At 41.3% G+C, this 13,550-nt stretch overlaps 1 protein-coding gene across 7 annotated transcripts; it reads left to right on the forward strand.

Moving 5' to 3' along the window:
• The first annotated feature begins 146 nt into the window (after positions 1-146).
• LOC134634950 (gastrula zinc finger protein XlCGF57.1-like) lies at positions 147-13,039 on the forward strand. 7 transcript variants are annotated; one of them, XM_063484442.1, is made up of 4 exons: positions 147-269; positions 6,095-6,153; positions 9,702-9,801; positions 10,767-13,037. In XM_063484442.1, the coding sequence occupies exon 4, from the start codon at positions 10,772-10,774 to the stop codon at positions 12,632-12,634; it is 1,863 nt and encodes a 620-aa protein (XP_063340512.1). In that variant the 5' UTR covers positions 147-269; positions 6,095-6,153; positions 9,702-9,801; positions 10,767-10,771; the 3' UTR covers positions 12,635-13,037. The 7 variants fall into 7 exon arrangements, with proteins under 7 accessions (XP_063340512.1, XP_063340513.1, XP_063340510.1 ...); XM_063484443.1 differs by having other exon boundaries at positions 9,702-9,789; XM_063484440.1 differs by lacking the exon at positions 9,702-9,801 and having other exon boundaries at positions 2,703-6,153.
• Positions 13,040-13,550: the final 511 nt, after the last annotated feature.

Consider the following 13,550-nt stretch of genomic DNA (forward strand, 5'->3'; position numbering starts at 1 on the left):
GCCACTTCATTAGGTACACCCGTTCAATTGCAACTGTCTAATCTGCCAATCACACGGCGACATGGCTCCAGTGGGTGGCGCTGAGGCACGATGCGTTGTTAAGACATAAACCTCAGAGAAGAAGAAAACGGCTTTTATTTTGAAAACTCACTCTCCTGCAGCTGGTAGGCTTTGCTAAATAGTGTTCCCAGCTCATCATGGCCTCGCCAGCCTGACTCCAGCTTTTTCACGGAGTTCCCCTTCAGTCTTTGGTCTTTTCTCCTGCACAGGTAACCAATCTCAAATCAAATTACTTTTATGGGTACATCGCATTACTGGTACAGCATATGTGACTGAACACGTGATCAAGCTGGCGCTAGCCTTTAGCTAGTTATTTTAGCATGCTCATCAGCTGCTTTAGTTGCTGTGTGATAACACGAGGGGAATACGACTCCATACGACATGTGTACAAATAGATCCAATGATTTTTCAGAGGTGGTTTATGTGTTGTCCTTGGTGATTTAGTCTCATATGAAGGCTCATAGTGGGTGAAAGGTGGATGGTGTCTACATGTGATTGTTCCTCTCTTTGCTCTTTAAATGCTTTGCTTCTTTTATTGATTTTTATGCTGATTTTTCCCCCCCTTTTTTTCCGTATGAGCTTACCTGCGATAGCTTCTGGACACTTATAGATCATTAGGACTAAAGTGTTTTTAACAGAAACAGCAGCATTTTTATAGTTACATTATCTTCAGAGCTCCGTGTGTCTCTGGCCTACATACAGCTGAAGCCTGATTACAGCGTCTGGGCACCGAACAGCCTCAATTGCAGATTAATTTCCAACTGTGACAAACGTTGTTCTGCATACTGGGTCAAACGATGTGTCCAAACAACAGTCGGAGGTTCTGAAACGGGACTTTACTGGATTATTAAGCCATGTTTCCGAAGTAACAAAGAGCCGACGGATGGCCTGGATTGCAGCCATTCGAAGACCAAATATAACGTGTTGGCTTTATTAAACGTTAGATCTTTAGCTGGGAAAACATTTTTAATTAATGATTTAATCACTGAGCACAGCCTTGATTTTATGTTTTTAACTGAAACTTGGTTGGACCAGAGTAACAGTGGAGCTGTTCTCATCAAGTCAACCCCTCCCCTCCCCTAACTACAGTTTTATCAGTGAGGCCAGGGTGAGCAGGAGAGGAGGAGGGGTTGCTGTCTTATTTAATGAACCATTTCAATGTAAGCAGCTATCTCCTGGAAGTTTTCAGTCTTTTGAATATGTGGCTTTACAGCTGAAGGCCCCATCCAAAGTTGTGTTTCTTAATGTTTACAGGCCTCCCAAATACTGCACAGACTTTTTTAATGACCTCAGTGAACTGCTGTCTGTGATCTGTGTTGATTTCGACTGTGTAATTATTGTTGGGGATTTTAACATCCATGTGGACAACCCTCAGGACAAAGGGACTAAAGACCTGAGTAACACTCTGGGCAACTTTGGGCTGACTCAGCATGTAACAGAGGCCACACACAATAGAGGACACACTCTTGACCTACTGATCTCCAAGGGCCTGAGCATTTCAAAGGTTACTGTGTCTGATGTGGGCCTGTCTGATCATTACTGTGTTTACTTTGAAAGTAAAATTTCAGCCCACATAAATATATCAACAGCAGTGATCACAAAACGGTGTATAACTGAACACAGTAGTGAGATCTTTAACCAGGTCTTCCCATTAACACCTGATCTGTCCAGAGGTTCAGTCAATGAGCTCGTCACTAGCTTCAATGCTAAAATGTTAAATGTAATGAACACTATTGCTCCCATTAAGGTGAAGGTTATCTCTGGAAGTCTCCATGGAGAAACTCCACACTGGTGAAAAAAGAGAGTGTAGGAAAGCTGAGCGCAGATGGAGAAAAACAAACCTCCAGGTTCATTATGACATCTATAAAGAGAAACTTCACAATTATAATTTACAACTGAGGAGTGCAAGGAGGTCCTACTTCTCTGACATCATCACCAAAAACAGTCATAATGCTTGGGTCTTATTAACAGCTAATATGTCATTTAGTTCTGTTTATCAACCCTGGTGTGTGTTTTGGTTTTCAGTGCAGGATCAAATGTATTTAATGCTGCTTTTTTAGACACTGATCTGAAAGGTAAAAGTGTGTGTAGAAGCAGCTTTGTTGGATTTTGGTGAAACATAGTGTGAATCTTTTTTTCTTAATTCGGCATCTTTACAGGGTTTCACTGTGTGGCCTTTCTGGAAAACGTAGGCCAACTTATGAAATGAGAGCATGCACCGCCCTCCAAGAACTGTCAGCTTTGCTCGTTTTATGTCCCCGGTAATGGACGGAATATTTTATGGCTCTTAATGTTTAGAGACAATAGCGAGGTACTGACCTGTGTGTCTCTTTAAACTGTAGACTTTAAATTCTAATGCTACATATTATTTATCTTGCACTGAGTCTGCTTGGCATATGCTATATATAAAGGCCTTTCGAAAATGGCGTAGAGGCAGCGTTTTGATTAATTTATTACAAAATTAATTTCTGGGAAGTTTTTAATTTTCCTCCTGTGGCTATAAACAGTATCACTGGTGCATGTTTTTTTTGTTTATTTGTGAAACTGAGTGTGGTTGTGGACAATTCCGACACTGCACTGTTTAATTTGAGTTTCTCTGGGAATTGTGAAGCTAAACTAGAGCTTACAAGTTTTGCCCCTAGGGCCAGTGCGAGGTTGTGCGACAGATCCCAGTGTGGAAGCTGAGGGACCAGTTGGCCGGAGGAAATACCAGGTGATGCCTGGACTTGCGTTGGAGCCGTCTTTGCTAGGTGGGCGTTGCTTATGCAAAAGAGAAAAGCAACAATACAACGTGTTTCTCTGCTCAAGACACCTGCGGTCTTTTCACACAGTAAGCATGTCTGTTATAGCCTGCACTTTCATAAATGTCTGTCTGTCAGTGCTGGTTATTCAAACATTTCCTATACAGCAGACCTTCCCAAAGTGTGGGGCCCGCCCCCTAGGGGGGGCGCAGAGCCATTGCAGGGGGGGCGCGGCATGAAAAGGAAAAAACAAAACAAAAAAACAACGGCTTGGACACTGCCAGCACGGGGCGCCTCCACAAACGCAAAGCAGGAGATGAAGCATCGCTGAATATGTTTCCAAACCAACTTCCTTCCAAGACAAAGACTAGAAAATATGGTGAAGCATATCTTCCCTTTGGTTTCACCTGCACAAGTGCCGAGGTAGGTCTCCCCTGCTTAATTGGTTTTCCCTGCATCGGGAGCACGCACTGAGTTGTTGAAATCACAGACAAACAGTATCCCACATTCTTGATTTTTAGTTCACAAACACTTGCTGTAATGACTAACTACTCCTGACATTTTGGAGATGTTAGCTCTTTATACAGTAAAGTTACAGTGGGATACAAATAATATCAGGCTGATCCTGCTGTAATTTGTCCCCCCTGTTCAAATCATGGACAAACAGCATCCAACAGTTGTTTATGTTTTTGAACCCATTTTGCAGAGGGATTGAAAAATGTATTGATAGCAATGTTGAATATTATTACACAGAGAAAAAAACAACTACATGTAAAATAATCACACCGTGACGCCTCTGCCTTTCTAAATGGAGGGACAGTAACTGCGTGTGTGTATGTAAGAGTGTAAAACCTGCAGATAGTCAGATTAACAGTATTGTGTCTCTATCTGCCATTCTGCAATTCATCTCATGTAAACAATAACGTGGCGCACAGCGTGACGTGAAAAAAGGCACATACCTTTGACGTTGCGTGATGAACTCTGTATTCCTCGTCCACATGTAAACGCAAAAAAGGAGTTTTAAAAAATCTCCGTTTTCGGTGATTCCAAACGCCGTTTACGTGTGGATGAAACAGCTGCGCTTTCAAAAATACCCGTGTAGGTGTGGACGTAGCGCAAAAGAGTTAGTTTATTTTCTTACTACCTCTAATTTATTGCAGATTACTTGTATTTGCTTAATTGTTTACTAAATGTTTGAGGTGTGAAATAAACCGCAATGGAGCAAAATATGGGTGTGTGTGTGGTCGGAGGATGTGTGCGTGCGTGTGCGCATGCGCGCGTGAGGGGCCAACATTTTTCTTGTAAAACAAAGGGGGGCCCAGCAGAAAAAGTTTGGGAACCACTGCTATAGAGGATGGGCCGTTTATATGGATACACTGTAATAACATGGGAATGGTTGGTGATATTAAAGTCCTGTTTGTGGCACATTAGTATATGAACTGCTCCCAACAAACATAGATGTTTACATCAGCACTGTAAGTGCAAAAAGTTAACCAACTGATTCGCACTACAACCTGGTTTGCCTCTTACTTGTAGTTATTTTTATTTAATTTAATAACTGTACAATACTCTGTATATAGTAACCATTGTCCTTAATGTAAATATTTAAGAAAAATTGTGTATGTTTCTGTTCTGTGTCCTGTGTACTGTTTGTTTGTATATGTGTCTTTTTGCTGCTGTTACAACCAAATTTCCCCTTGTGGGACAATTAAAGGATTATTCTATTCTATTCTATGTGAGGGGGCAAACTCCTCAAGATGGGTGGTGACTAGGGCTGGGCCATATCATACCGTTCACGGTAATACCGGTATAATGTTGGGCAACGATAAGAAAATGAAATATGGCGATCGAATATGGGTAAAACGCGCATGCGTAGTGCCTTTGTTTTCATACGCACATGGCGTAAAAAGTATGACGGAGAATGAGAAGGGCGAAAGCGGATCGTTGAATGAAACAGATGAACCAGAAGTGGTTTGTAAAAATGCTGCAACTTCAGTGGTGTGGAACTGATTTAGCTTTCGTCCGTCAGATACACAGCAAAGCACTATTTTTGGTAGAGCATGCTAGCGGGCCGTCGTTATTACCGTGTTTTTTGGAAAATACGGCACACTTAAAATCAATCCTTTGATTTCTCTGAAAATCGACAGTGCCCCTTATAATCCCGTGTGCCTTATGTATGAATTCTGGTTGTGTTTACTGACATCAAAACGATTTTATGTGGTACAGGGCGCTCGAAAATCTGTCAAATGTTTTAGTACGACTTTGCTAAGCTACGAAGCCGCACCGCTTGATGGATTGTCGGAGCATTACGGCTATCGTAGGCAGGAGCCTCGTGGAGTGATACGTACTGTGCTTCAACATAATATTACCGTATTGTGTGTGTATAACCTCTTTTTAAGTTTTGTGGATGTTATACATGGTTATACTGAGGATATGTCGGCCAGTTTCCACTGGAAATGCCTTTTGGTTAAACTGTCAGCAAGGAATTTGCATTTGCACTGTTAAATTTTTATGTAACTTTAATGCACATAAAAAACAGCTGCTTGTTTAAGTGAAAATACATTGATGGGGTTTTTTGCACTAATAAAGTTGTGGAGTTGTAAAGTATTTTGTCTAGTGTCAAGTATATCATCAGTTATATCGTTATCGCAAATTTTCAAATGTATATCGTGATAAATATTTTTGGTCATATCACCCTGCTCTAGTGGTGACCATGGTGGCCATTTAGAAGTCGGCCATCTTGGATACAGCTTTTGTTTTTTCAATAGGAAGAGGGCCATGTGACACATCAGACTTATTGGTAATGTCACAAGAAAAACAATGGTTTGGTTTCAACGTAACTTTATTCTTTCATGACTTAATAACAAGTTTCTCTTTGTTCACAGCCATTGACCTGTCGAAGAAGTTGACACATGAGGAACCGATCGAAATCGTGTTGATATCTGGTGCTCTCCAGACGGAACAAATAAAATCAGACTGACCCTGCCGCAATTTGTTCTCCTGTCTAAATCATGGTCAAACGTGGTTTGAGAACGTTTTATGTTGAGCGTTAATATGAATCGAGTTTTAACAGACGTCTTTTTCCTGTTATCAGGCAAAGCGTCTTCGGTGTGTTGAAATTAGCCTGTCCGATACCATGTGAGAACAATTAATGTAGCATTTTCTGTTGTAACCCACAAACTGAACGTAATGTACCGACACTCACTTACTGTTTCACATAAGTAAAACATCGCAGTAATGCCCTACATTAAATCTAACTGAATTGCAAAATAAAGATCTGTTTGATGTCACAGGGGGACTGGCATTGGGAGAAGAGTCGGGCGGAGGAACAGCTCAGCACTGCAGTTACAGGGTTCGTATGGGTGCTTTAAATCCTTGAAGGTGCTTGAATTTTTATGTTGTCTTGTCAAGGTTTGACAAGTGCTTGAATTTCAGATGTGGTGCTTAAAACAGCTTTAAACTATAACTGTGTTTTATTTACCACAAATAACTCTCTGATTGAATAGTTTTCTTATCAGATATAGAAATAAAATGAATTGCAAAGTCTAAAAGCAAAATTTCTCTGGCTGCCCAGACGGGTGCATGTCAGTCTGTTTCAATGTGTGAACTTCAGGGAACTTGTGCTACCAAAGTTCAAAATTCAAAATGTGTTTATCTTGAGCACCTACACATTAAACAACTTAAACAATATAAATGGCTTCAAGCTCACATTGAGGCCTGTGGGCCACTGTCAGCCACTGAGACAATAGACACATTTATATGTGGTTTTAGTATATGGATATTTCATACTTTAAGGCTGCCTGTTTATTTAAGGGAGATAAACAATACATTATAATTGTACATAATAATAACACAGATGACAGTTTAAATAAATAGATTTTAGATAGGTTCTTGCGCATTCTTAAAGTCTTATATGTTGAATTGAACTGAGTATGTGATCTGTTTAAAGCCTCACCCAGTCAGTGCGATTCTCCATGCCTGTCTTACTGTATGTCATTAACACAAACACTTTAAAGGTAATGATTTAGGACTTGAACATTAATACAGACACCAATGTAGTTAAACGTCTTACAGTTAGTTTAATTGGGAAGTAACTTAAAAAAAATCAGTCTCCTATTTTTTTTGTGTCATAAAGGAAAGAAGCATCAATATCTGAGAAGACTTTTTCATTTGGCCATACTGTTATTTTATGGTGTTTGGTGCAGTTTTCTTGTTTTGTGGAATTGTTTTGTTTTTTGTTTTTTTAACAGGAGATGAATCTCTAACAAGTTGATTTGTTGACATTCCTTCATCTAAATTTTTAAGTAAAGTATTTGGTTTGAGTTTATATACTATACATATAAGGCCACCGTTTCTGTTGTTGGGTCTGTGTTTCCACAAGCCCCGCTAGTTTAGAGACTTATTCATCATGAAGAAAACAAGACAGTCAGCGATCGATCGATTTACTTGCAAGGGAAGCCTCGTCGGTGTCTACCACAAAATGACCCCAAATCCGGCCTCCGCTTGCTGCCTTTGGTTCCTGTACTGAACCAAAGGCCTCCGCTTGCTCCCTTTTATTGGGAAAACAGTTCACACAATACACATCACAGCAAAAGCACCGCCCACATGGTTCTAAGACAAGGCATTATGTGTGCGTATGTGTAAACATCTGTATGCATGTGAGTGTGTGTGTGTGTGCATGTGAGACTGTGTGTGTGTGTGTGTGTGTGTGTGTGTGTGTGTGTGAGTGTGTTTGACTGAGTGTGTGAGAATGTGTGTCTCTCTGTGTGAGTGACTTCCAACTGCTTCTAACAGCATCCTTAGTCATAAAATGGCAATCTCCCCCACACCCAATATATGGTTCAATTCCTGTATTGGTTCACCATGCATAACACAGTGAAGCCATAAAAAGGGCAGGAAGCTTACCAAACATCAAACAGCCCTTCAGAAGGATGTGCTTGTGATAAAACACACCCCCCGAACCTCGAGAGGCTGGGGGGGGAGGGGACAAAGGAATTCCTTTCATCACAGAGTTGAAACAATGTAGAGATGGTTAAGCATAAAAATGACAACATTTAACAATTCACTTTAACATTTCCCTCCTGTTTTGTTATTTTTATGCTCCAAATTATTCCTGTGTAGTATATTCTCAGCCATGCACCACTTGCTTGACATTTATACACAGGCTTCTGCCATGTCATTCACCTCCTATTGCAGCAAAACTTCACACTTAATTCATGTCAGCAGTTAACCTGTTTCTCATTGATCTCATACACAGTAAACTACAACTTGCAAGTAAACAACTGAATGTCAACAATCAAACAACAAGAATCAACATTCTCAAAAATCATATGTCACTACAATCCAACTGTATACAGACATAGGCATTCACACACATCAGTTGATTTTATTGTCTGTTCAGTGTCCTGCAGCGAGTCAGTTACTTAGAGTCAGACTAGCAGGTCTGTCGTACCAGAGCAGTTCAGTTTTCCCAAAGGAAAAAGTACTATAGCTTACTAGGGTATATTAGACTTAACAGTTACTATATACAGTAATGGACTTCTATACATTTTACATCACATTAAAACTTTGGGTGTAAGATTCAGATAATTATTTATTAAAAGCTAGACATTTTAAATGAGAATAAGAAAGAAAAGTATGTCTTTGTGCCCCCTTTTCCCTGTTAATGCCCTATTGGCCCCCCTGGCTAAACCTTGTTAGACCCGCCCCTGCACAGTTACCAGCCGTCAGCTACGTAGAAAAGGATCCTGGTGTAGAAAGTAATATTAAATAAATTCTAACGACAGCTTATCAAGGTTAAACGTGCTGCTGTTGTTCAGCCGCTGGTTTCCTTTTTCTGGTGCAAAGTGGGCCAAAAACAAAGAAGAGAGACGGACTCGCGACAGAAAAGCCGATCAGCTGATCATTAAGCAGTTTCATGATTGAAGTAGCAGCAAGAAGAGGCACTCGCTCCATATATCGGTCAAAGGAGTTAGCAAAGAAAAGCGTCTGGACTTCTTAAAGTTGCTTGAAGACGTTTCACCTCTCATCCGAGAAGCTTCTTCAGTTCTAAGGTCAAATGGCCGAGAGTCCCAGATTTAAACCCAGTGGGAGTATCCCCCCAAAGAGGGACAAAGGACCCCCTGGTGATCCTCTAATCACATGAGCCAAGGTGTGAAAGCGGGTGTGGGACCTAATCAGCCAGGGTTTCGGGTGAGCTCATTGTGAAACCTGGCCCCACCTTGTCGTGTGAATTCCTGAGGTCAGATGGCCCAGGATGTGAGTGGGCATTAAGGCGTCTGGGGAGGGATCTCAAAACTGGATTATAGATGGCAGACAGTTGGTGTCGTAAACCACCGCCTCTGTTCAAAGATGGTCGCTCACAGTGGACATAGATGGCTTCTTTCACTCCTCTTTCAAACCATCTGTCCTCTCTGTCCAAAATGTGAACATTGGCATCCTCGAAAGAGTGACCTTTGACCTTTAGATGCAGATGAACTGCTGAGTCTTGTCCTGTGGAGGTGGCTCTTCTATGTTGTGCCATGCGCTTGTGAAGTGGCTGTTTGGTCTCTCCGATGTAGAGGTCTGGGCATTCCTCGCTGCACTGTACAGCATACACCACGTTGTTGAGTCTGTGTTTTGGAGTTTTGTCTTTCGGGTGAACCAGTTTCTGTCTGAGTGTGTTGCTGGGTCTGAAGTACACTGGGATGTCGTGCTTGGAGAAAACTCTCCTGAGTTTCTCTGATACACCGGCTACATCGGGGATGACAACGTTGTTGCGTCTGTCTTTCTTATCCTCCCTCGCTGGTGTCTGATCTTCTTTTCTGTGCCTCTTTGCTGACTTTATGAACGCCCAGTTAGGATAACCGCATGTTTTGAGTGCTTCCTTTACGTGTGTGTGTTCCTTCTTTTTTCCCTCAGGCTTAGAGGGAACATGTTCTGCCCGGTGGTGTAGGGTCCTGATTACTCCAAGTTTGTGTTCCAGAGGGTGGTGGGAGTCAAAGAGGAGGTACTGGTCCGTGTGAGTGGGCTTCCGGTAAACTTCGATGTTGAGGTTGCCATTCTCTTCAATGTGCACAGCGCAGTCCAAGAAAGGCAAACAGTTATCCTTTGTGTCTTCCCTGGTGAACTTGATGTTTTTATCCACAGCGTTAATGTGCGCAGAAAACATCAAGTTGAACTTGATAAAAACATCAAGTTCACTTTGACTACGATGACCTGGATGACTGAGAATCTTCACAGACATATCCATATATCGGTTGTTAAGCTTAACGTAGGTACGCTTTACAAACATTCAGAGATGAACTTACACACTTGCTTTACTTCTCTCTGGGATCACTTCCTCGGAGATGAAATGCTGGATTGCTAGCGAGGCTACAAATACACACAGCCGCTCTATCACGTGACGCATACTGCTCCGACGTGCTACGGTTATGAGCAAAGTTACACCGTGTCGCAAGTTTTGCGAGGTGCTTTTTTTGATATTTAGTGGATCAGATTACATTTTTTATTTCTCTCCGATATCCGATCCAGTAATTTACGTCAGTATCGGACCGATACCGATACCTAATATCGCATCGGTCCATCTCTAGCCTTTATCAGCATCTAATCTCCAGACTTCAGACTCTGCTCCTGCAGAGAAACAGAATCATCTGGCAGATCATTTGTTCTCATTACTTCTTTACTTTTAAACATTTTAAGCATCCAATCTGCTAATGTGTTCTCTCTTCTGCTTTTCTATCATCACTACAGAAGACTAGAACTCTAAATGCTCTACCATATATAATCTCAAAGAGTCAGACCATTCTCTGTTGGAGTAATCCTCATGTACATCTTAACTAATTCTATACTGTCTAACCATGTCCTGCCTAAGTCTTTTGATCTGAATAAGGTTCTAAGAATGCCATGTGTACATCTGTACAGTTTATGGGTTACTTCTTACCATAACTGCATTTGATTTTCCATTTTATTTCCTTGTCATTATAGGAGAGATGTGGGAAAGCAGGCCAAAACCTCAACACATTGAGGACATCAGCAAAAAACAGCCAACGCCGGCAAGCACAGATCCAGTTGTTGTCCCTTTGACCACTATGAAGCAGCCCAGAAGACGCCAGTGCATCGATAGTGGGAACAGAAGCTTTACCTGTGATCAGTGTGGAAAGTCTTTCACTCGGAGTAGCAGCTTGAAAGTACATCAGCTCATCCATACTGGAGTCAAAGCATTCAGCTGTGATCAGTGTGGAAAGTCTTTTAATCGACTTGGTCCCTTAAAAACTCATCAGGTCATTCATACTGGTATTAAGGCATTCAGCTGTGATCAGTGTGGAAAGTCTTTTGCTCTGAGTAGCAACTTAAAAAGACATCAGCTCATTCATACTGGTGTCAAAGCATTCAGCTGTAAACTGTGTGGAAAGTCTTTTACTCTGAGTAGCAACTTAAAAGTACATCAGCTCATCCATGCTGGAGTCAAAGCATTCAGCTGTGATCAATGTGGAAAGTCCTTTAATCGCCCTGATCACTTAAAAGCGCATCAGGTCATTCATACTGGTGCCAAGGCATTCAGCTGTGATCAGTGTGGAAAGTCTTTTACTCAGAAAAGCGACTTAAAAACACATCAGCTCATCCACAGTGGAGTTAAAGAATTCAGCTGTAACCAGTGTGGAAAGTCTTTTACTCAGAAAAGGTACTTAAAAACACATCAGGTCATCCACAGTGGAGTTAAATCATTTGTTTGTAGTCAGTGTGGAAAAGCGTTTACTCAGATTGGTAACTTAAGAAGACATCAAGTCATGCATGCTGGAGTTAAATCATTTGTTTGTGGTCAGTGTGGAAAAGCTTTTACTCAGATTGGCCACTTAAGAAGACATCAAGTCATCCATGCTGGAGTTAAATCATTTGTTTGTGGTCAGTGTGGAAAGGGTTTTACTCAGATTGGCCACATAAAAACACATCAGCTCATCCATGCTGGGGTCAAAGCATTCAGCTGTGATCAGTGTGGAAAGTCCTTTACTCAGATTGGTCACTTAAAAAGACATCAATTCATCCACAGTGGAGTTAAAGCATTTGTTTGTGGTCAGTGTGGAAAAGCTTTTGCTCACAGTTACAGGTTAAAAGTACATCTGCTCACCCACAGTGGAGTTAAACCTTTCAGTTGTGATCAGTGTGGAAAGTCATTTACTCTGATTGGTCACTTAAAAATGCATCAGCTCATCCACAGTGGAGTTAAAGCATTTGTTTGTGGTCAGTGTGGAAAGGCTTTTGCTCACAGTTACAGCTTAAAAGTCCATGAGCTCATCCACCCAGGAGCTAAACATTTCAGCTGTGATCACTGTGGAAAGTCGTTTGCACGGCTTGGTTACTTAAAAGCACATCAGGTCATTCATACTGGTGTCAAGGCATTCAACTGTGATCAGTGTGGAAAGTCCTTTAATCAGAAAAGAGACTTGAAACAACATGAGCTAATCCACAGTGGAGTTAAAGCATTTGTTTGTGGTCAGTGTGGAAAGACTTTTACTCAGAGTAGCACTTTAAAACAACATCAGCTCGTCCATACTGGAGTCAAGACATTCGGCTGTGATCAGTGTGGAAGGTTTTTCACTCGGAGTAGCAACTTAAAACAGCATCAGCTCGTCCATACTGGAGTCAAGACATTCGGCTGTGATCAGTGTGGAAGGTCTTTCACTCGGAGTAGCAGCTTAAAACAACATCAGCTCGTCCATACTGGAGTCAAGGCATTCGACTGTGCTCAGTGTGGAAAGTCTTTTGCTAGGTTTCATCATCTAAAAAATCATCAGCTCATCCACACTAAAGTTATTCCACTGAAATATGAGCAGTGTGAAGTCTTTGATCCATAACACAAACCTATTGAGTCATCAGCAAACCCACAAAGTGTCCTGCTGTGACAAAAGTGGCAGACTAATGGGACATTATCCTGACAAAGTTCATTTGAACACAGCTAGAAACTCGAGGGATCTGAACCAAAGCTCTTCTGCTGGGTCAATCTTAATCAGGCTTTACAGAATTCAGCTTTAATCTCCTGTTCAGTGTTACTGTGTGGAAGTCCATTAAATCAGTTATGACCTCATAAGTGTTGCATATTCATTTCACTTTTATTTATATAGCGTCAGATCACAACAAAAGTTGCCTCAATGCACTACAGTAGATACAGAAAAAAAACCCAACAATCATATGACTCCCTGGGAACAAGCACTTTGGCGAGGGGGGGAAGGAAAAACTCCCTTTTAACAGGAAGAAACCTCTGGCAGAACCAGGCTCAGGGAGGGGCGGGGTTGGGGTTAGGGTTAGACAAGAATAACAGGATAAAGACATGCTGTGGAAGAGAGACAGAGATTAAATATGTAAAGTTCTGTAATGTTTGTATGAGGTAGAGTTTGTAATGGTTAAATGAGTTTGGTTGAGAGCACAACCATGGCATTGTGGAGCTAGCATGGATACATGGCTACAGATGCATCTACAGTCTCAACGTTAATGTCATTCTGCATGTGGTCCAAGAGGCGCACACGGTATGGTTTCATGTATATTGTTTGTATAATGTCGCATACGTGTTCTACATTGGTAATGAGAGGACATGTTAGTGATATCCATTATTTTGCATTTTTTTTTCTGTTCCGCTTGCACAAGACTGTTCATACAGGACCCCTGTAGTTACAATAACACTTACTCTTGATGATACTTAGATTAGAATTATGCACAATTAACTATTAGCAATTAACTATTCCACATCTAAATAGTCTCTGTTTTAGGACTCTG

The sequence above is a fragment of the Pelmatolapia mariae genome, linkage group LG9 (genome assembly GCF_036321145.2).
Source record: "Pelmatolapia mariae isolate MD_Pm_ZW linkage group LG9, Pm_UMD_F_2, whole genome shotgun sequence".
NCBI lineage: Eukaryota > Metazoa > Chordata > Actinopteri > Cichliformes > Cichlidae > Pelmatolapia > Pelmatolapia mariae.